This window comes from Primulina eburnea, chromosome 1, assembly GCF_022965805.1.
Source record: "Primulina eburnea isolate SZY01 chromosome 1, ASM2296580v1, whole genome shotgun sequence".
Taxonomy (NCBI): domain Eukaryota; kingdom Viridiplantae; phylum Streptophyta; class Magnoliopsida; order Lamiales; family Gesneriaceae; genus Primulina; species Primulina eburnea.
Window position 1 is genome coordinate 7682044 of NC_133101.1, and position 20606 is coordinate 7702649.

At 33.4% G+C, this 20606-nt stretch overlaps 3 protein-coding genes across 7 annotated transcripts; all 3 read left to right on the forward strand.

The window, feature by feature from the left end:
- The first annotated feature begins 2005 nt into the window (after positions 1 to 2005).
- Positions 2006 to 3266, forward strand: LOC140810916 (uncharacterized). Its single transcript, XM_073168842.1, has 2 exons — positions 2006 to 2836; positions 3037 to 3266. The coding sequence occupies exons 1-2, from the start codon at positions 2066 to 2068 to the stop codon at positions 3130 to 3132; spliced, it is 867 nt and encodes a 288-aa protein (XP_073024943.1). The 5' UTR covers positions 2006 to 2065; the 3' UTR covers positions 3133 to 3266.
- A 2448-nt stretch (positions 3267 to 5714) lies between these two features.
- On the forward strand, positions 5715 to 13593 carry LOC140803278 (uncharacterized). Its single transcript, XM_073159079.1, has 17 exons — positions 5715 to 5877; positions 6352 to 6493; positions 9407 to 9503; positions 9686 to 9756; positions 9901 to 9936; positions 10134 to 10190; positions 10287 to 10368; positions 10467 to 10529; positions 11135 to 11182; positions 11738 to 11799; positions 12049 to 12118; positions 12194 to 12259; positions 12355 to 12417; positions 12718 to 12783; positions 12865 to 12909; positions 12986 to 13062; positions 13278 to 13593. Exons 1-17 carry the CDS (start codon positions 5715 to 5717, stop codon positions 13294 to 13296), a joined length of 1227 nt encoding a protein of 408 aa, XP_073015180.1. The 3' UTR covers positions 13297 to 13593.
- Positions 13594 to 14786: 1193 nt separating this feature from the next.
- On the forward strand, positions 14787 to 20307 carry LOC140825720 (splicing factor U2af large subunit B). 5 transcript variants are annotated; one of them, XM_073187661.1, is made up of 14 exons: positions 14787 to 14932; positions 15387 to 15488; positions 15958 to 16223; positions 16572 to 16685; positions 16942 to 17015; positions 17618 to 17688; positions 17768 to 17812; positions 17881 to 17940; positions 18270 to 18330; positions 18420 to 18532; positions 18696 to 19142; positions 19391 to 19526; positions 19780 to 19847; positions 19928 to 20307. In XM_073187661.1, the coding sequence occupies exons 1-14, from the start codon at positions 14930 to 14932 to the stop codon at positions 20063 to 20065; spliced, it is 1698 nt and encodes a 565-aa protein (XP_073043762.1). In that variant the 5' UTR covers positions 14787 to 14929; the 3' UTR covers positions 20066 to 20307. The 5 variants fall into 5 exon arrangements, with proteins under 5 accessions (XP_073043762.1, XP_073043770.1, XP_073043754.1 ...); XM_073187669.1 differs by lacking the exon at positions 19928 to 20307 and having other exon boundaries at positions 19639 to 19849; XM_073187653.1 differs by lacking the exon at positions 14787 to 14932 and having other exon boundaries at positions 15375 to 15488.
- Positions 20308 to 20606: the final 299 nt, after the last annotated feature.

Sequence of the window (20606 nt, forward strand, 5' to 3'; positions counted from 1 at the left end):
CCAAATAAGAGATCCGTCTCACAAATACGACCCGTGAGATCGTCTCACACAAGTTTTTGCCTATATATATATATATACATACATATATATGGGCTGAAAACAATTTAAAATTGCAATTTTTCCAATATTTTATTTCAAAATCCTTTAATCAATGTTAGTAAATTCCTCAATAGTCTCACAAATTCCTAAGAGTAGGTCTCATATGAGACCGTCTAACGGATCATAATATGTGAGACGTGTCAACCCTACCCATATTCACAATAAAAAGTAATACTCTTAGCATAAAAAATAATACTTTTTCATGGATAACCCAAATAAAATATATGTCTCACAAATACGACCAGTGAGACCGTCTCACACAAGTTTTTGCCAATTCCTAAAATAAGTTTTCTGAACTTTAACAACTCAAAATATTATAGTTAAATATTTCATATTTTTAAATATAGAAAAATATACAAACGAATTGTTAAAAGCATTATTCGGTAAAAAAAAATATCACGTTATAAATTAAGACAAAAACTTGTGTGAGACGGTCTCACTGGTCGTATTTGTGAGACGGATCTCTTAAGACAAACATGAAAATACGGTCCATTTAGTATCATAAATTAATAAGACAAACATAACCATTAAACTTTAGTAAAATATGATTATATTATTTTTTCATGAAATTTAATTATATTGTTGTTCTGTTTATACGGTAAATTATGTTTTATTAGTCAATAGTCAATACAATGAATATTATTAAATTAATAATGAATATAATGTACTTATTTTTATAAATATATATGTAGAATGAATTTTTATCTATATTTATTCAAAGAATATAATGCATCCATTAATGTAAAACAGTGACTTTTTATGTAATTCAATTTATGTTTATTGAGTAAAAAAATTCTTTAAAATAATAAATTATTGATTTATCGATTAATTAATATATCTCTAAACTAATAAAATTTCATGATATCAATATATTAATTTATAGAAGTTTTACTGTATTGTAATAACTCCTAAAATCTAAAAAATTTGTTCCATTTAATTTTCCCGAATCAACAACCAAACTAAGAATATAATTTTAATTATAACAAGTAAATTATACAAATGTACTTCGCATCAATCAAAATAAGAATAACGATTTATCATAAAAATATCTTGAAGAAACCATTTATTAATTAACTTTATATATTTTGAGCAAGATTATATATTGAAATAACGACTTATTTCTCGTGCTTGTCTTTGGGGCACCAAAAGCGACTGGCAAAATCCCTAATCCAATAACTTTGCAAGCTTTACACTCTAATGAGTCCACAAGCTCGTACAATTTATCGACTGTGTTCGACGTTTCGGCTTTGTTTTTCGACATCTTTTCCTGAAGATTGATACTCGAAATAACAAGACAATATAAACTCTATGTCAAAATAAAGGTTGACTTACCGTCCAATAATAAATAATAATAAAAATATTTTATCCAATCGACGCGAGACAACTAACGTATCTTCTTACACCATACATGATGACAAAATTAGAAAGAACAAAAGATTTTTGACTTATATTTTATTAGTTTCATTTATTTCGGTTATATCAAAATACATATTTTAATCTTTTCTAAAAAAATAAAGGTTTTAATTATGATAGATAGATTCTCACCCCACAAACTCATCACTTTTAAAGTTGTCAGATATTGTTTGAATCAAAACCACAAAGTTGTAACGAGCAAACAGTACCATTAAACATTTCTTATTTCACATTCAATTTTTTTAAAAAAATTATGATTATAATAAAATTATAAATGCTCCATGAACCTTACCTTCCATTCAAGAATCATATAATAAAGTTTCCAACACAAAGCGCACTATATATATAAACAAAATTGACAAAAGTCCATTCAAAAGTCCAAGTTATTATTCAAATCAAACATTAGGTAAGCCTAATTTTCAAACGAAATGGTGCTGTTACACATGCCAAAATGATTTAGTTGGAAAGATACTAATCCACTCATCCTAAAGACCTATATATACATATACATATACACAAAATATTCAATCAACTTATCACATTCAGATTCAAAATGGCAGAAAAACAAACCTCCAAGACTGAGAGGAAAAGAGATAGGCAGTCTATTTCTGTCCCATTCTTGTGGGAAGAGAGACCGGGGACACCGAAGAGAGATTGGAAACCAACTCCTCGACCAATTAAGCCCGTCGAAGTGCCCGTTAAGCTCGTTGTATCCGTCCCCTTCGGTTGGGAAGAGAAGCCAGGGACACCACTCCAGCTGCTTTTACCTCCACCCCCTGCAAGCTACAACTTGGATCATGATGGTGCCGAATACCAAGGGGTTGATGACCTACATGATTCTGATCAAATGGATGTCTCGTCTGACTCGGAGCTCGAAACGTGTAGTTTTGAAACGGAAGAGTCCTTCAGCTCAGCTCCTTCTCTTCTGGCCAATTGCCTGATACCAACCGTGGAACTCACTCACGCTGTTCCTGTTGAAAAAACACCGCTTCCACGAAAAGTCATCGAACACCCCGGTTCGCCGGTTTCTGATATGGAAAGTACTGCTAGCAGCTATGAAACAGGATCCACAAGCTTGGTCGGGGCTTCTTTCTTGGAGTGGCTGTTTCCTCTACTGGTCCCAAGTTCAAATTCAGCCAACAAGGCGAAAACACCCGAAAACGATCCTCTGCACGCTGCGGATGCACGGTACACAGAGTTAACATGTGAAAGAAACGGCAGCCAGGCTAGAAGACCACTGCTGACACTCGGAGAGATGATAGTGATGAGCCGAAGAAGAAGCTACCAAAGGAAAGTAGCAAACATGCGTAAACAGACAACTATGGTAACCACTTGTTCCTTCCTTTTTCTTAGTAAAACATCCACAAAAACAACATATATACAAATGACATTTGTCTAACGATGAATTTGAATTCAGTTCATTTGACCAAAAGTCATCTCCGGATTTAATTCGGGTGTCGTTTTGTGGAGAAAGTCAAAGACTTTTACCTTAATTTGATTTTTGGACCTTGTTTTGGATGGCAGGACTTTATGAAGAGGAACTCTTTTGGATGTGGAATCTTTGGGATCGATGTATTGCAAAAGAAGTGGAAAAAGCACTTGCAACTAAAGCTAATATAGATAAACAAATGACAGGCAAATTGAGAAGTTCTGTTTTATTCTATACTAAAGTTTGTGCGGTGTTGGATTGTAATATTCTCGCTAGCTAATGTATTTATTTCATCGAACACCAAAAAAGAAATTTATGAATCCAAAGGGTACAATTGTCCGACTTTTTTAAAAAATAGGACTAAAATTCTTATTTATATAGAGGTATTAATGTCTGCTTAAGATCAAATTCAGACCTTTACAAATTTGAATAGTAATTACATGTGAAAATTAGGGGTGATCAAATTTTTTTATTAACCGTCCGAACCGCTCGAACCGAATTGCACCGCACCGTTTTTCATAATATTTAAAAAAAACCGCGATTAAAAATAGTAATCGTAAACCGCACCGCATACGTGGTTCGGTTATTTTTTTTGCCAAAAACCGCACTAAACCGCACCGCCTAAACCGCTTGCCATAATATTTGGCCTAGAATTATAATAATTTGTAAACACTATATTCAAATTAAGAAGTTGTCATTCATTAAATCTCAACTCTCTTCAAAATTATTATTTTTACAAATAAAACTTATCTTCCTCTTAATTATTCTTCATATTAATATTTTATTAGATTATTTATTTATTTATTTAATTTTTTTTTTTAATTCCTAAACTAAGGGGTGGGGGATCGAACCCATGCCATTTGGCTGGGGATTACAAATGAGAACCATTGGGCCACTGCCCTGGTTCTCTATTTTTTTTACTATAATATTCAGTTTGAAGTTTGAAAGTAGAAAAATGATAAAGTAGTATAAATGTCATTTTTAAAAAAAAAAAACCGCAAAACCACACCGTGATCACCCCTAGTGAAAATTAATGGGAAATCCGAGAGTTTTCTTAAATCTACAACAGGTTTTATTTTCAGGATATGAAAATATTTGTCATATATTTTTAGGTTTATTCTCTTATATATTAAAATATTCAATACACTCTGTTATTTTTTCCTTTAATTTTTAGGTCTTTAACATACTATACATTGTGAAACTAAAATTAAAATTTTTTACTTCTCGAAAATTGGAATTTCGTGAAAGAATAATTTAGACTTTCGAAAAAATAAATGGTTTTTTTTAATCTCTCTATTTTATTGTAAATTAACATCTCATCTTTATTATTTATACATGTACTACTTTTACTCATCATTGGTATTTTACTATCTTATAAAGGGTGCTATAAACTAACTCTATCTTTTTAGTATATACTCTAAAATTTCATCATTTGTCAAAATATGATAACTGCATTATATACTTTAATTTTATAATTTAAAATTTATCGAATGCAGTTAATACAAAACACTCATATATTTTCATATATGAGTAGATCTCTTGTGAGACGGTCTCACAAATCTTTATCTGTGAGACGAGTCAACCCTACCGATATTCACAATAAAAAATAATACTATTAGCATAAAAAGTAATATTTTTTCATGGATGACCCAAATAAGATATATGTTTCACAAAATACGACCCGTGAGACCGTCTCACATAAGCTTTTGCCTTCATATATATGAATATGAATATAATGTATATCATTAATAAATTTCTACAATTGCATGAAAATTAGATTATTTATCATTATTTCATTAATGTTTATAACGTTATTTGATTATTTTGACTGTTTTTAGTAATGTATATTTTATTAAATTAAATAAAGTTACGTAACAAGTTTTAAATGATCAATTTTAGTCATTCTCATAAAAAAAAATATAATTAGATCACCGATTTCATGAATAAATTTTTATCATTACATTGATAAACACAATATAATGGATTTTTTTATAATGTGATGATAAAGTTATATGACTTAGAAGAGAATGATTAAAATGGATTGTCGGAATATATTTATCGAACTATAATTGATTATACATGACTAAAAATATTACTATGCAATACAATGTGTGGGTCTCATGTGAGACCGTCTCACGGATCATAATCTGTGAGACGGGTCGACCCTACCCATATTCACAATAAAAAGTAATACTCTTAGCATAAAAAGTAATAGTTTTTCATGGGTGACTCAAATAAGAGATTCGTCTCACAAATACGACCCGTGAGACCGTCTCACACAAGTTTTTGCCTAATACAATTGAACTAAAATTGATGTTTTGCAGATATTATATTTTGGATTACATTATTATGAATAATATCGACTATCTTCTGATATCAATTCATCGGTAATGAAAAAATCTACTTACAAAATCCCATAATCATGGAATAAAATCTTAAAATAAACAATGGGATATAATATATATACACACACGCTGTAAATATAGAAGGCAACAAAGGGGACCCACAAATTCAAATCCCAACTGTATATATATACGACAGTTGCCGTTTTGCCATTCCTTCTCCTCCTCTGCTTTTCAACGAACAAGAAAAACGCAAATTTCATCACAAAACACCAACAAATACCTCAGATTCGTGCCTCGTTGTCCTCATCAGAATCTAGGGTTTTTGAATCCCCCAAGACTCCGCCGCGAAGCATGAATCCGATTATGTCAATTGCATGATATAAGGAGTTCTTTTCACATATTGCTGTGAAATTGAGATGGATTACGAAATGGACGATTATATCGATTATTTTTACTCGGAGGCTTCGGAAATCGATGAAGAATACGAGTTTGATGCTTCTCGGTTCTTCGATTTCACGAGGGCGGAGTTTGATTCTGAAATTGAGGAGGCTGAACGCTGGTTTGAAGTTTCCGGCGACTATCCCAACTCTCGTGAGCACATTTTGTTTCTTTGTTGATTCGAGATTGGGAATTTTTTTTTCGGTGCTTGTATTTGTTTCTATAAGGTGGTTTTGACAAGAGCTGCACCTGCACATGCATGTTCTTGTCTGAAAGAAGGCATTAGAACATTTGGTTGCTCAGGAAGTTAGAATGTCAATCATCCATGTTTTGATTATAACATGCCAATTGAAAATGAATTGAATACTTATTGATATGATCATTCTTGGCTTTTATCGTCATGGATGAAGTGGTGTTTGTGAATGTAATACAATGACATCGTTTTCTTTCCTAAGACTAAGGAGAAAAACAGGATGAAACATTTAAAACAAAGGAAATAACAAGAGTTTTGAGGGAGCTATATGAAAGAATATTATATATACGGAACTTGGCAACATTTGAAATTATTTGTTCCCAATGTTACCCGTGCTTTGCTGATTTTCAGTTGCTTTTTTCTTGTGTATTCAGCTTTTATCGTGAAGTTGAATTTGGAAAAATTACTATCTGTCGAAGCTGTGTATGACAATGCAAGTGATAAAGGTAGCAGCAATTTAGATATTGATAGTAGTCAAGGAGTTCCCGCCTCAGAAAAATGCAGCTTTGTTTCTCTGTAGGAAAAAGCAGTCAAGTGCTTCAAGATATCCCAAAAGCTAAAAATATGTCTGTGGGTAAATTATTTCAAACAAGTGGTTCAACTTTGATGAAACCTACGGCTAGTTATCTGGCAAAACAAAACAAAATGCTAGACATGAATTCCAGCTACTCACGTACAAGGTAAACCTTTCCTTTAAGTTGTAAGTATTTGTTTATTTAATTTATTATTGCCCTTTATTTACCTCTTCATCTTTATAAATAAGTGATAATAGACTTCGAATCAGTTGAGTTAGTTCTTGTTAATTCATCTAATATGAAACCCTATCTTTCTTTCTTTCTTTCTTTTAAAGTTGTTATCTTACTTGTTAACCAATTGGCATGTATTAATATATTGGTTGATGGTTGGAAAAAATTAATAAATATGGTGGTTGATGGTAGGCAAAATTAATATGCTGGTTGATAGTTGAAAAATGTGGAGGATTTTGAACCCTATGTTTCATCTCAAAATTGCATATAAATAGGCTTCATCTATTGCCTCGAAGAGCAACCGAAAGTGAGAAACATGAGAACCAATTCAAAGGGCTTCTTAAGAAAAATTGAGAGTTTATTTGTATAAAGTTGGGATCGGAAAAATATTGAGTGAGTTAAAGTTCCCTTGTAAACTTTCTCCATAGAATTAATTTGCTGCTCTCTTCCCCGTGGACGTAGGAAAATTACCAAACCACGTAAATTTCTTGTGTCTCATTTTTCATTATTTGCTCACAAATATAAATTTCTACAAGATGCATCACATCAAAGTTCAACAAACTGATATCAGAGCTTTGGTTGTAAGTCTTGAATTTCAAAATATGCTCTGTGTTTGCAACTTTGATTGATCTTACACTTCAGAAAAGATATTATTGGGAATATTGCCCAAAGTAGAGTTGGTCTTGAACTTGTCTAAGGTGTTGCCGGATCTATGGTAAGTACAAAATTCGAGGTGGAAAAATTTAACGGAGCAAATGATTCCTTGTGGCGGGTAGAAATGAAAGCACTATTGATTCATCAAGGTTTAGCGAAAGCCTTAGAAAGTAGAGAAAAGCCGCAAGATCTCTGTCCGCAGTTGAGAAGGATGAGATCAAAGATAAAGCACATAATGCAATATCGACTATATTTAAAGAATAGATTATACTATTCAAATGCATGGAGGAAAGCCCTTCAAAGAATATCTCGATGATTTGAACAAAATTATAATCGATCTAAAAAAGTATAGATGTTAAAATCGAGGACGAAGACCAAGCCATTATTCTGCTATGCTCTTTGCCGAACTCCTATGAAAACTTCATCGATACTATGATGTACGGACGTGAAACTCTTACTATGGAAGAGGTTAAGTTGCTTTAAATTCAAATGAGTTGAAGAAAAAAGTATCAGAAAATAAAAATGATGGCTCGGCAAAAAGTATGTTTGCAAGAAGCAGAATGGAAACAAAAAATCAAGATCGTGGAAGAAGCAAGTCTAGGACTAAATCTAAATTCAGACCAATAACATTCAAGTGCTACCAATGTAACAAAGAAGGGCATCTTAGAAGGGATTGTCCAGATCGGAAAGGACAATGGAAAGGAGAAGACCTATGATTCTGAAATTGCAGTCCTAGCAAATGAAAATGCAGATGTTCTTACAATTTCCGAACAGTGACTTAGGCGATGAATGGATCCTTGATTTAGGCTGCTCATATCACATATGCCCTCATAAGGATTGGTTTGCAACTTATCAATCCTTGGATGGGGGAAGGTCCTTTTATGTGACAACAAAGCATGTAAAGTTGTTGTTAAAGACACAAAAGGATCAAAATGTTCGATGGAATTGTGAAGACTTTGACAGATGTCAGACATGTTCCAGAGTTGAAGAAGAACCTTGTATCCTTGGGTATGCTCGCCATAATAGGTATACCTTCAAAGGGGAAGTGAAGTCATAAAATTTTCAAGAGGTGCCCTAACTGTTATGAAAGGCAAGAAAACTAAATGGAATCTATATACTGGAAGGAAGCACGGGTACTAGATCTGTTGCTGTTTTATGAATGGTTGATTTTGATGTCGCCAAATTATGATATATGCATCTTGGGTATATCAGTGAAAACTGTATGGCAGAACTAAGTAAGCAAAGACTGTTTTGTTGCCAGAATACTGGAAAATTACTTTTGTGAACACTATATATTCAGAAAACAGTGTCGAGTGAAGTTTAACACGGCAAGTACATCAGACAAATGGCACATTACATTACTCACTCTGATCTATGGGATCCTTCTTGAGTTCTTTCTATTGGTGGTGGCAGATACATGTAACCTTCATTGATGACTACTCAAGGAAAGTTTGGATACATCCTGAAACATAAAGATAAAGTCTTTGTCAAATTCATACAATGGAAAACACTAGTCGAAAAGCAGACTATAAAACAAATCAAACGTCTAAGTACTGACGATGGTTTGGAATTATGTGGACGGGAATTTGATAATTTATGTAAGGATCATGAGATCGTGAGACACACGACACAACAAAATGGTCTTACAGAACGGATGAACAGTACTCTGATAGAAAGAACATGATGCATGCTCTCAAATGCTGGTTTAACAAAAGATTTATTTGCTGAAGAGTATCCCAATGTGATGAGCATTAGAAGCAATTTAGAGAGCTTCTTGAGAAAAATTTAGAGTTTCTTTGCATAAAGTTGTAATAAGAAAAATAATGAGTTGGTGAAATATCTATTGTAAACTTTCTCCATAGAATAAATTTGTTGGTCTCTTTCCCGTGGACATAGGCAAATTGCCGAACCAAGTAAATTTTTTTTGTCTCATTTTTTATTATTTGGTCACATATATAATTTTTTACAAAATGCATCACATCAAAGTTCAACATTACTTTTATGCATCTTCTTTTTCTCTCTTTACTAGGTTGAAGAATTCAACGATTAAGTTCGATGAAAGAAAGAGTGGATTTGATAATCCTGCTACCAAACGACAAAAGCTTGAGATTGGCTACTTAAGAAAGGTACATCGGGGTTCCAATCTTTGATTGTGTCCAATATCCTTTAAATGCTATGGCTAGCTTAAATTTTCACCAAGTTATAGTAACATCATAGTTTTATCCCCACATACAAAGAACAGTAATTGACTGATTCATTCATCATGTTTGCTTTAACTATGTCTCAGGAAAAAAAATCTTTTCTTTAGCAACACCTTTTTATTATTGTTTGGTGGTTTGATCATCTTAACAATGGTTTACCAACTTGTAGAGCTTCTCAGTAAAACTCCCCGAAATAGAGAAAATGATTTTCTTGTTTGAAACTTAAAAAACATATTTACAGGAATTCTTGACTTAATCTCATGTTAACCAGGTTGCTTCAAATTTGACTTAATCTTATGTTAACCAGGTTGCCCATTTGAAGCATCAAATTGCGTTATTACACAAGTCATCAAAGAAGGTACAATTTCTTGAGAGAGAGTATGAGCATATCCACTTACCTTTGTATGATGCACTTAACTTTGGTAAGACTAGGTGTATAGGCATTCTTTTCTCTCTTAAAGACTTAACACTTTGAAGTTTTGCTTACTTTATGTGCAGCAAAAAAAATTGAATCAACTACAATTCAGTTAACTTTTATTTTTGAAAATTTTAAAGGTTACAGTTCCTGAGAGAACCTGAACTGGAGACACAGCTTAGAGCCCAAAGGCGAAGGTGCTTCAACAACTTTTACTCATTTACTGTTGTAGAAATTCCAGATATTGCACTTATTGTCTTATGAACGGAGTATTGCTCATTCTTTAACGTTAGGTCCAAGAATAGTTCTGCACCAAGTGAAAATGAAAGAACGAAGGGAGAGTGTACCTCTAAAGTGCATCCATTTAACAAAAAAGTTGGTATTGGAAAACTGAGCTTCTTGTACTAATAGAAGTTCAAATATGTTGTGGACTGCATTAATTTACAAACATTATTATTTTTTCTTCTTCATAGATTCTGCGAACTTCTTCCTTGCCTAAACCATTAAAGAGCCAGCGACAAGTGCCACAGTTTCAAGTAAATATCTCAAACTCATTCAGAGTCGTTCTCTTTATAATACCGAGGCAAATTAATCATTTGGAATTTTCTAGATGTAGAAATTCTCTTTTCTATCTATTGTTAAACTTTCTGTGAGAATTTAGCATGCTGAAATTGTCGGTTAATCAAGATCAGAAAAATTTCCCTTCCCTTACAGTCTTAATTATGAGTAAGTGGTGATTTGGTGATGCATTACAGCAGGCTAAAGGTCCCTCTATAAATCTTGACACATGCCGTGCCATCTATGTTATCTCTAAGTGCCAAGAATTTTAAGGTGGATAAAACGGATATGAGTGGAAATTTTTAAGATAAAACACTTGAGTTTTCTTACTTGCCACCCATTTGTATCAGTTTATGTCCTTGAAATCAAATACAATGCAGAGCACATATTATGGGCCTGTTGAGGTCTTTAACTAATTTTTTTCCTCTCGCATAACTAGTCATATTTTTAATACCATCTTTTCATTATTTTTTTATTTGTAAAACAAATTTCATAGATCTAGAAAAATATATACAAATTTCTCTTTTCAGCGATATTTTTCATCGTTTTGGATTATAACTTCATTTTTATCAATGCCCATCAGGTGGTTAACTTAAGGACTATGCAGAGGGCCAGTCAACCTTGTGCTAAGGTAGGTCGTTTATATTATTTTGGATGATATTGGTACTATTATTTGGAAGCTGTTTTTCCCATCAAAATGATTGGGTGAAAATGTTTATACTCCATCTCGTCTGTAAAATATAAGATTGAAAATAGTGGTGCAAGTATGGGAGGTCTGTTATGTCACTTACTGACTGGAAATGCAGTTTACTCTTTTTCATCGTATTTAATTCGCCATTAAAGAGGCATTTACTTACATTTGAGAATAAACTTCAAAGAGTGACTAGAAATTATGGGTCTTGTAACCTTGAGTTAATAAAGAGCCACTTGAGCATTGAAAAGCTGGCCGCCTGGTCAAGTATTGCATTTATGCCATCATCACGAAGAAAATAAACAGAAATTAGTGACAACTTCTAAAAGTTAAAGCATCTTACAATGACAAAACAACAGCTTTCAAGGACAAAGACATGAATTACTTGCAGGCACTCAATCTGCACAATCAGTTTTGAATGCATTTGGAGAAAGCTGTATAATTCATATGTTTTTATCAGTTCAGCATGAAACTAAAGATGTATTATTATGACAGATATCATTTCCGGCAAATAAAACCAATCCACGCGTGTCAAGTAATGTCACAGACCTGAAGAGGTCAGAATATTGCAATTGGTTTCTTGTAAATGTTAAACGAAAGAAGGACCTTCTCATTCTATCACTTTATGTCATGGTTGCATAGGGCTATTTATGTCGGTATCACCATGTCTTCATTGTTGATTTATTCTGGTCAGAACCAGGTTTTATGCAAATGACGCGTTAGCATGGTCTTTTATATAGAATCAAGTTTGCCTTTTTCGCCAACTTTAACAAAGTGTAGTTCACTCTAATTGCACCTTTGTTCAGACCAAGTTCTAGAGGTACCTTCAAGCCTGAGAAACACGAAGCAGCTAAAGGCCCTTTCCTCAGAGATAAGGTTTGGTTTATAATTTGGACAGGAACATTTGAGCTTCTATCAGGACATTAACTCAAAAAAATATTGTGTCTGCAGGTGTTTCCAATAACAGCAAATGTTGATCCAATTCAAGATGTAAATCAGGAAGCCACAACTCTTATGGTGAATTTCAGTACACCGTACACTAATAGTCAATAATTTCTTTATTCATGGAGTAAATTACCACTGTTCTTTATATTAAGGACCATTTGTTTCAGGAACCCAAATTTTCAACTAATGACAAGCTCTTGGAGATTCCACCTACAGAACAATTTAATAAGGTAACTTTAATAGGCCTAAAAATTTATATGTAGGGTAGTAGTTTTAAAAACTTTAAATATGTGATTCTATGCATGAAATGATATTTTAAAAAATGAGGTCATATTTTGAAACTGAAATTTGGAAAGGTTGCTTACCAAATTTCCAATAATAAATAGGCTTTCCAACCAGTTATGTATGCTTTTTCCGTTGGCCTCTCAGACTTTAGTCTTGATAGATTTTATGGATTATGAGGCCAAAATTGTAATCGGATTTGATCTCTGAAACCAAAGTAACTTTTGTATTCTCGCTGTATTTTTTAGCTCTCTCTAGGACCAGATATCAACAGAAATAATGCATCGCTGCTGCAAAGGCTTGTGTCCATCAAGGCAAGTTTATAAAGGCTTTGTAAAGATGATTCTTGTTTTAACAGAAGACTAATAATAAATTGTCAAATTTCAAATTTATAGGCATCGGAAGAAAATGCCCCTAATTCTTTCCAACCAGAGTTCTGGGTGAGAAAAGCTCTTTCATGTCGGAGTTCATACTTTCATTCTTAACGAAATTTGACCATCAAAAATAAAACTGTAGAGATGCCATGGAAAGCCTAATACGTGTGGAGATTCTGTGAAAGTTCATCAAACCAGTAGTTGGTCGAACTTGACTAGGTAAACTTAACTTATCAAACTTACCCAAAAATGCAAGTATTTTGAATCATGGATTATGTTATAGTTCGTTTCTTGAAGTATATTGTTTAATTTACACAAATACGACGTCGTGATATTACATGAATCGTATAAACGCCGATGATTAACCTTCCTCGACTTTGAGAGATAGTAAAGTCGATTTTTTATGTTCTTACTTAATCATCGACTCATCTCAGAAGCTTGGGAACCCATTGAGAGATCATACTCCTACCAGAAGCAGCTAACTTCAAAATCACATTGAAGTTCTTAGAAGGGCACACTTTTATTTTATTTTTTATGTATTTGAGCCCTTTTCGGTGAAGTGTATTGGGGTTGTCACTGAAATGAAATATTGTCACATTAAATTTATGCTGATTGTAGTGATCAATGATGCATAATACTCCATAAAAAATATATATAGGATAGTTAGAATCAACTCGATTATGGAACAATTGGGAAGGGATTGAATCATGGAATCATGTTTTCGTTTTTATTTTCTTTTTATCTGCTTTAAGGTATATAATATAATATAATGATTCATATGAATAAAATATTTATGCGGTTTTGTTTCAATGAAGTGTTGGATTATGTGTTAATTAATTGCTTTGGTTTTCAGTTAGGAGTTTATAGGACTATATAAAATTGTAATTTGTTGATGAAACTAAAGATATTAGAAATTAAAATTTTTGGCATATTTTAACTATTATTTAATAGAAAAAACTCGTTTAAAAACACATTAAAAATATATATTTATATCTACAAACTTCTCATAACTATTATCTAATAGAAAAACCCAATTTAAATCTCTATAATTGTAAGCCAAAAACAAAAACAAAAAACAACTCGATTTGCCCATATTTCCCAATGCCTTTAGCTCATTTTATTAATAAATCATTTATTATATTTAATTTTTTTAGTTAAAGTTATTGCAGATTATTTAGATCACCTATGATATGGTCTCACAAACAACTCAACCTAGTTAATACCTATAAATAAAAGCATTTTTTTCGACATAAAAAATAATATTTTTCATGATCGGACCAAGTTGAAAATCCGTCTCACAGATTGATACGTGAAACAGTCGCGTAAAAATTTTGTCATTATATAAGTTAAAGAATGTTACTTTTAATTTTTATTTTACTTTAACATAAATATATATTTATTTGCGTTAACTATTCAGATAATTTTTCTTATAATTAAAATAAACAATGGAACATAGTATCATCAAGAAAATCTTTTTATAAAAAATATTGAATTTTATATAAATTGATTGTGATTACATATCAAGTTATTTTATTCAGTGTAACCAAATCAATAATTTCGTTTATTTAAGTGAAAAAAAATTATACATATTTTATTATTTACGTAATAATTTAAAAAATATTTTTATTCAATTTTTTTGGATACTGTATATAATGTAGTGAGTTTTTTAAAAAGCAGTAAATAAAAAATAAACAAAGTATGATATACCAAATGTAGTATATTTTGTAGAATTTTTTATATCGGGCAAAAAAGGTTTAAATTGTTTTTCTTCGTAGAAAAATACTCACATCTATTATTATTATTATTATTATTATTATTATTATTATTATTATTATTCATCTATTTATATTAATATAAGTTAATTAGAGATATTTTAAAAACTATTTTGATATATTTAACGATAAATAAAAATTAATATTGTCCAGCGATGGGCAAAAGTGGAAAACGAGGAAGAAATATGTGTTATTTAAAACCAGTAGATCGAAAATTTTGAAGACTAACGCAGAATCTTAGAAAACGCAAAACTAGGGTTTCGAATGCGTTGAAAAAGAGTGCGATTCAATTCGTGCCAAATTCGGCTTCTGTAATGGTACGCCTCCCCGTACCCTCTCCCTCTGTATGCACGCCTGTGTGCGTCTCTGTATGTGCTTTGCTTCTCAATCTACTTGTGGACCTATCTTTCATGAATTGTGTAGTTTTTTTGTTCGCCTCATGGTTCTGGAATTCAGTTGACCCTAATTTTTGTCAGGATTAGAAGCCTTTCTTGTGTGCACGACATGAAATTGAGTAAATTGGTGCTTTTCTGACCATTTTGGTTTTATGATTGAAATTTCTGGTCTTTTGGAACGAGTTAATTATATGCGAAACGTGTTGTGATTTATTAGGACATTCTTTTGTGTTAAATAATGGAAGATTGGGATGATAAGTAGAAATAATTCTATCCGATTTTGGATATATTAAACTTTATTTTGAATGTCATTGGCTGAACTTCATGGGCCAATGGCTTATTGATGTTTACTTCACAAACTTATATGCTGACTCAGGAAATTGCTGGGAACTACTACTCTCCACCTCCTATGGACTCACCAGAAGCTGCAAGCTTGCAGCAACCAGCTCACAAAGGATCATCGAGCCCAAATTCCAGGGTATGCGACTTAAAAAATTTCACTATTTCAGCACGTGTTTTTGAGTGGACAATATGACATACAAGAAAAGTCTATTATATACCAGCTAATTGTGGTTGGAGGCTTAGTTATATATTAGAATTTGATTTCCGAAAAGTTTGAATCTCAAAATTTATGCCCAACCTATTAATCCCTAATTTAGGCAACCGTAAAAACACTTTATTCGGTGACCGTGCAACAAATGTCAATCTTATATCATTTGTTAATAGCTTACCTATCCCTTTTAGATATCAATTATTGATCCATCAATTCATAATGTGGTGTTTCATAATCATGATATTCTTGTCGCAATTTCCCAACAATTGATTGAAATTTGTGGTGATGTTTGGAAGAGAAAGATAATATACTAATAATGCTATTATGGATCTTTTCAATGATTTGTTGGTTTGACTTGTTTATGATTCATTATTTATGAGGGCGCTTTATGCAGCATACTTCTCTCGACCATGAAAAAGATAGAGATAGGGAGTCCGCCAGAAGCAGGGATAAGGATCGGGAAAGAGGTCGTGATAAGGGCCGAGACAGGGACAGGGAGAGAGAGAGGGAGAAGGACAGGGACAGAGACAAAGATAGATACCGTGATCGTGATCATAATCATCGAGACCGTCACAAGGATCGGAGTGAGAGAAGGGAGAGGGAGAGAACCAGGGATCGAATTGATGATGATGACTATTATAAAAGTCGAGACTACGAGAGGTGGAGAAACTCTAACTTATTGGTTGTTTTATATTACTTTTACCCTCTGTCTGTTTTCTTTTATTTGCATACTGTTTTGAGTTTTTGAATCCAGTACTACTTCCTATCTGTCACCTGATATTTTAGCGGAGGAAAAATGTGTGGCTTATTCTTTTAGCTAACGAGTTACTTGAATTAGCGGAAAGTTACGTGTGAGGCGCTTTTGTTAACTGGCATTCACCTTCGATACTGCATTGCTGCTTAGATGTTACTATGTCTATCCTTTATAATAATCTTGTTACTATTGTTTCTAAGCCATCTTTAACAAAGTGTTATTTTTCTAATTCTGGTATTGTTTTGGGCTTGCAGGCGGAGAGACTATGACAAAGATAGGGATGACAAACCCAAGCATAGGTCCCGGTCTCGCTCCAAGCCTAGATCGGACCATAGATCAGGGTCCCGATCTCCTTCACGGTCTAAAAGGTAGTTTGTAATTGTTATCTTCCTCGGTTTCGTGTTAATAGCATAACATTCCATATTATGATCTTAATGAGCTTTATAACTAAATTTAACCCATTCACTTCATCTGCAATACATAATAGTGTACGAATCCAGATTTCGACCTTGGATCTTCATAATTGCCATCGAGTTTATTCATTGGTCTTAATTCACTGATCAAAATCTCCACTGTTATCATCTATAGCTCTTATTCTTGTCATTGATGAATATATATTTACAGCAAAAGGACCAGTGGCTTTGACATGGCACCTCCTGTTGCATTGCTTCCGAATTCTGCTGCGGCTAATGCAGCAGGTACAAGCAACAATTGTTTGCCATGATGTCAATTATGATAACTATTATTCTTTCCCTTGATATAGTGGAAAGTTCATATCAAATACATGGTTTCATTTTGGTAAGCGTACTCAGTTCCTCAATTTGTATATATCTTGATATGGAGCATTCTTCTGTAGATTGGCTATTTGGTTTCCTTTAATTATTTGCTTGGTAATTGAAACTGAGAGGGTTTTGGTTTCTTGTTGTGTTTGGTGTTTGTTTGTTTGTTTTGTATGTCCTAAGTTATGTACTAAGAAGGCAATGTTGGGCTACTAGCCCCACTGTGCTGACAATGAGCTTGAGCAGACCTCTGTAGCTTTTTTGTACAAGGCAGAACAAATACAGGTCTTGTCCATCTTCAACCAGGATTTGCATGCTTACTAGTTTTTGCAACCAATTTTAATAGAATGCCATTTTTTCCTTCATAGTTATGTTTATTTCCAAGATGATAGTTGGTCTAAGAAATTTTTTTTTTGTTGCGTGAAAAAACATTATAGAATTCGATAACTCTTGTTGTTTAAGAGTAAGAAGAGGGTACACCTCTTAAATTCTTGAGATGTAACTTGGTTTAGCTTCTACAGGTCAGATTCTTGGGACCACTCCGGCCATGCCTGGAATGTTTCCCAATATGTTACCTTTGGCACCTGGGCAGGTTTTTTTCCACCTCTTTCAATGTTCCTGTATCAAGTTCTATAACTCAGCTTCTAAAATTTGTCTTGACTTTGTTGCAGTTTGGAGCACTCCCCCTAATGCCCGTTCAGGCAATGACTCAGCAGGTTGCGTTTTCTATTTATTTTTTTCATGTGTTATCTTGGACTTTAGTATCATGAAATAGTCTTATCAGGCTACCAGACATGCTAGACGAGTCTATGTTGGTGGACTTCCTCCATCTGCGAATGAACAGGTAGGGATACTCCATTTCGATGTATTTATCATATTTGGCCAGTAGTTGGATACATGGCTATCTGTCTTTGGCACTTTATAGATGTTTGTAAAGTGACTCCCTTTTTCTAGAACTTCAAATAATGACACCAGACCATCTTTAGATAAATGTCCTTTTTCTTTTCATATTTTATTAATCTATTTTATTGCTAGTGAATAGACTGTGGCAGTTAATTACATGTACCTTGCTATGGCTCTCTGAGCTGTAGGCTGATTAGCTTATATTATGTATATATAGACTTTGAATTTATTTGCCTCTTTACTTAACTTTTACTTTTGCGATGATGGCAGTCTGTGGCAACCTACTTTAGTCATGTTATGTCAGCAATTGGAGGAAACACCGCTGGTCCAGGTTGATATACTGAAATTATGGTTTTTTCCTGTATTTATTTATCCTGAAAAATGTGTCATGATGAATAAAATTGTTCTGTTTCATTTCAGGGGATGCTGTTGTAAACGTTTACATCAACCATGAGAAGAAGTTTGCTTTTGTGGAAATGAGATCTGTCGAAGAGGCTAGTAATGCTATGGCATTAGATGGAATAATGTTTGAGGTATTGAACGTCTTTTGTACCTTTAAGTTTAGCGGGGCTCATTAAATCTAGTTATTGAGTTCTATTTGAATATCTTTTCAATGGTATTGTCATATTTGATGCTCTACATTCGTCACCATATTTCCGTCACATTAGTGCACCTTTTTTCTGCTCGTTTGTTCAGGGTGCTCCTGTTAAAGTGAGAAGACCCAGTGATTACAACCCTTCTTTGGCTGCGACTCTAGGCTCTAGTCAACCTAGCCCCAATCTGAATCTCTCAGCTGTTGGGTTGACACCAGGATCTGCTGGGGGTCTTGAGGGTCCTGACCGTATATTTGTTGGTGGGTTACCATATTATTTTACAGAAGGGCAGGTTAGGGAGCTGCTGGAGTCTTTCGGACATCTCCGAGGCTTTGATCTGGTTAAAGATAGAGAAACAGGGAATTCCAAAGGCTATGCATTTTGTGTTTACCAGGATTTATCAGTTACAGATATTGCCTGTGCAGCACTTAATGGGATAAAAATGGGCGATAAAACGCTTACTGTTAGGCGTGCTAACCAGGGTACAGCTCAACCTAATCCTGAACAAGAGTGTGTGTTATTGCACGCCCAACAACAAATAGCATTGCAGGTAGTGTAATTTTATTTTGTTCGTCATTTTTAATTGATATTGCCATCCTAGAAAAGTGTCCAGTTTACAGGTCTAGACATTTTACAGTGCCAAAATCAATTTTATTATCCTGAAATTTGGTTGTCTGAAGAGCAGACCTTTGTTTTGTTTTTGGCATATTTTACTGTCTTCCCTTACTGTTGGTGTTTGTTCTGTTGTGATAATTTATTTAGCATATGCCCAGCTTAAGTTACGGCTCCAAATTGCAGAAACTCATGTTACAACCCAGTGTACTGGCAACAAAGGTTCTGTGCCTTACGGAGGTGGTTAATGCAGAGGAGCTCAATGATGACGACGACTATGAAGATATCTTAGAGGACATGAAAATTGAGTGTGGAAAATTTGGTAATCTTCTTCAATAACCATTAGACTTCTATGACTCACGAACTTTCAATGTTCACAATCTTCATCTACGCTAAATATCTCTTCGTTTTGTGTTCTACTCTCTGTTTTACAGTGTTCTCGGGTCCTATATTCTGCATAGCAGAAGCCACCACCACACAGAAAATTCCAGAACCTTATATTTAAACAAAACCCGACCTACTTTCCTGTTTTATGCAAAAACAAGTGTCTCAGCCCTTGACTTTAAATTACGCAGGTACTCTTGTAAATGTGATCATCCCACGCCCACCCCCCAACAATGAACCAGCTCCAGGTGTTGGAAAGGTTGACCTCTGAGAATTCTTTTTGTGCATTTATTATCTCGTTGCATTTGTGTTTATTAAAAAAATCATTTTTTTGTTCAGGTGTTTTTGGAGTACGAGGACATTGAAGGTGCTACGAAAGCTCGACAAGGACTGCACGGAAGAAAATTCGGGGGAAAAGAAGTTGTGGCAGTTTTCTATCCGGAGAACAAGTTTTCCGAGGGTGTGTATGATGGCTAGTTTATAGTCATTCGCTCTGCATTTCAAGTCGTATCGAGGTTTTGGAAACACTTCAAAATTAATGTCCGATGCTCATCTATTTCTATTCTATTGATTCTATGCTTTGCTTCCCCCTTTCCATATTTTTTTGCCTCTCTTTTGTTGGGAAGAGCTTTTGTATCAGCTCGAGGACTTGATTTTGAACTAGGCAGGGTGTTTTATTGATGTCTATGATAATGGTTTTACCGATTATAACGTTTTTTTATATAGAATATGATGTATTAAATTGATCGAAATTGAACTAAAACTATACCTTCCCATAAGAATAATGAATAAATTATGGAAATCAGATCTACTTAGATATAAATCCGAATATACACTAAAGAAACCAATCAACGTATTAATTCATAGAACTAACTAGAGAGATTATTAGGACCATGATCCTTATGTATATAAAACTCTATTTTCTTAACCTTTTTAATGTTTTTTTATTATATATATATTCTAATATTATAAAATAAACCAAGAATTAATGGATTGATTAACAGGATACCAACAGAAT

Bases quoted from the DNA above. Each gene is read 5' to 3' on its own strand.
- LOC140810916 (XM_073168842.1), top strand. From the start codon at position 2,066: ATGGCAGAAAAACAAACCTCCAAGACTGAGAGGAAAAGAGATAGGCAG. The intron at 2,837-3,036 runs GTAACCACTTGT...TTTGGATGGCAG, and splicing joins TGCGTAAACAGACAACTATG to GACTTTATGAAGAGGAACTC.
- LOC140803278 (XM_073159079.1), top strand. From the start codon at position 5,715: ATGGACGATTATATCGATTATTTTTACTCGGAGGCTTCGGAAATCGAT. The intron at 10,369-10,466 runs GTTGGTATTGGA...TCTTCTTCATAG, and splicing joins TGCATCCATTTAACAAAAAA to ATTCTGCGAACTTCTTCCTT. The intron at 12,119-12,193 runs GTTTGGTTTATA...TTGTGTCTGCAG, and splicing joins GCCCTTTCCTCAGAGATAAG to GTGTTTCCAATAACAGCAAA.
- LOC140825720 (XM_073187653.1), top strand. From the start codon at position 15,375: ATGCTGACTCAGGAAATTGCTGGGAACTACTACTCTCCACCTCCTATG. The intron at 17,016-17,617 runs GTACAAGCAACA...TAGCTTCTACAG, and splicing joins TGCTGCGGCTAATGCAGCAG to GTCAGATTCTTGGGACCACT. The intron at 19,527-19,779 runs GTAATCTTCTTC...TAAATTACGCAG, and splicing joins AATTGAGTGTGGAAAATTTG to GTACTCTTGTAAATGTGATC.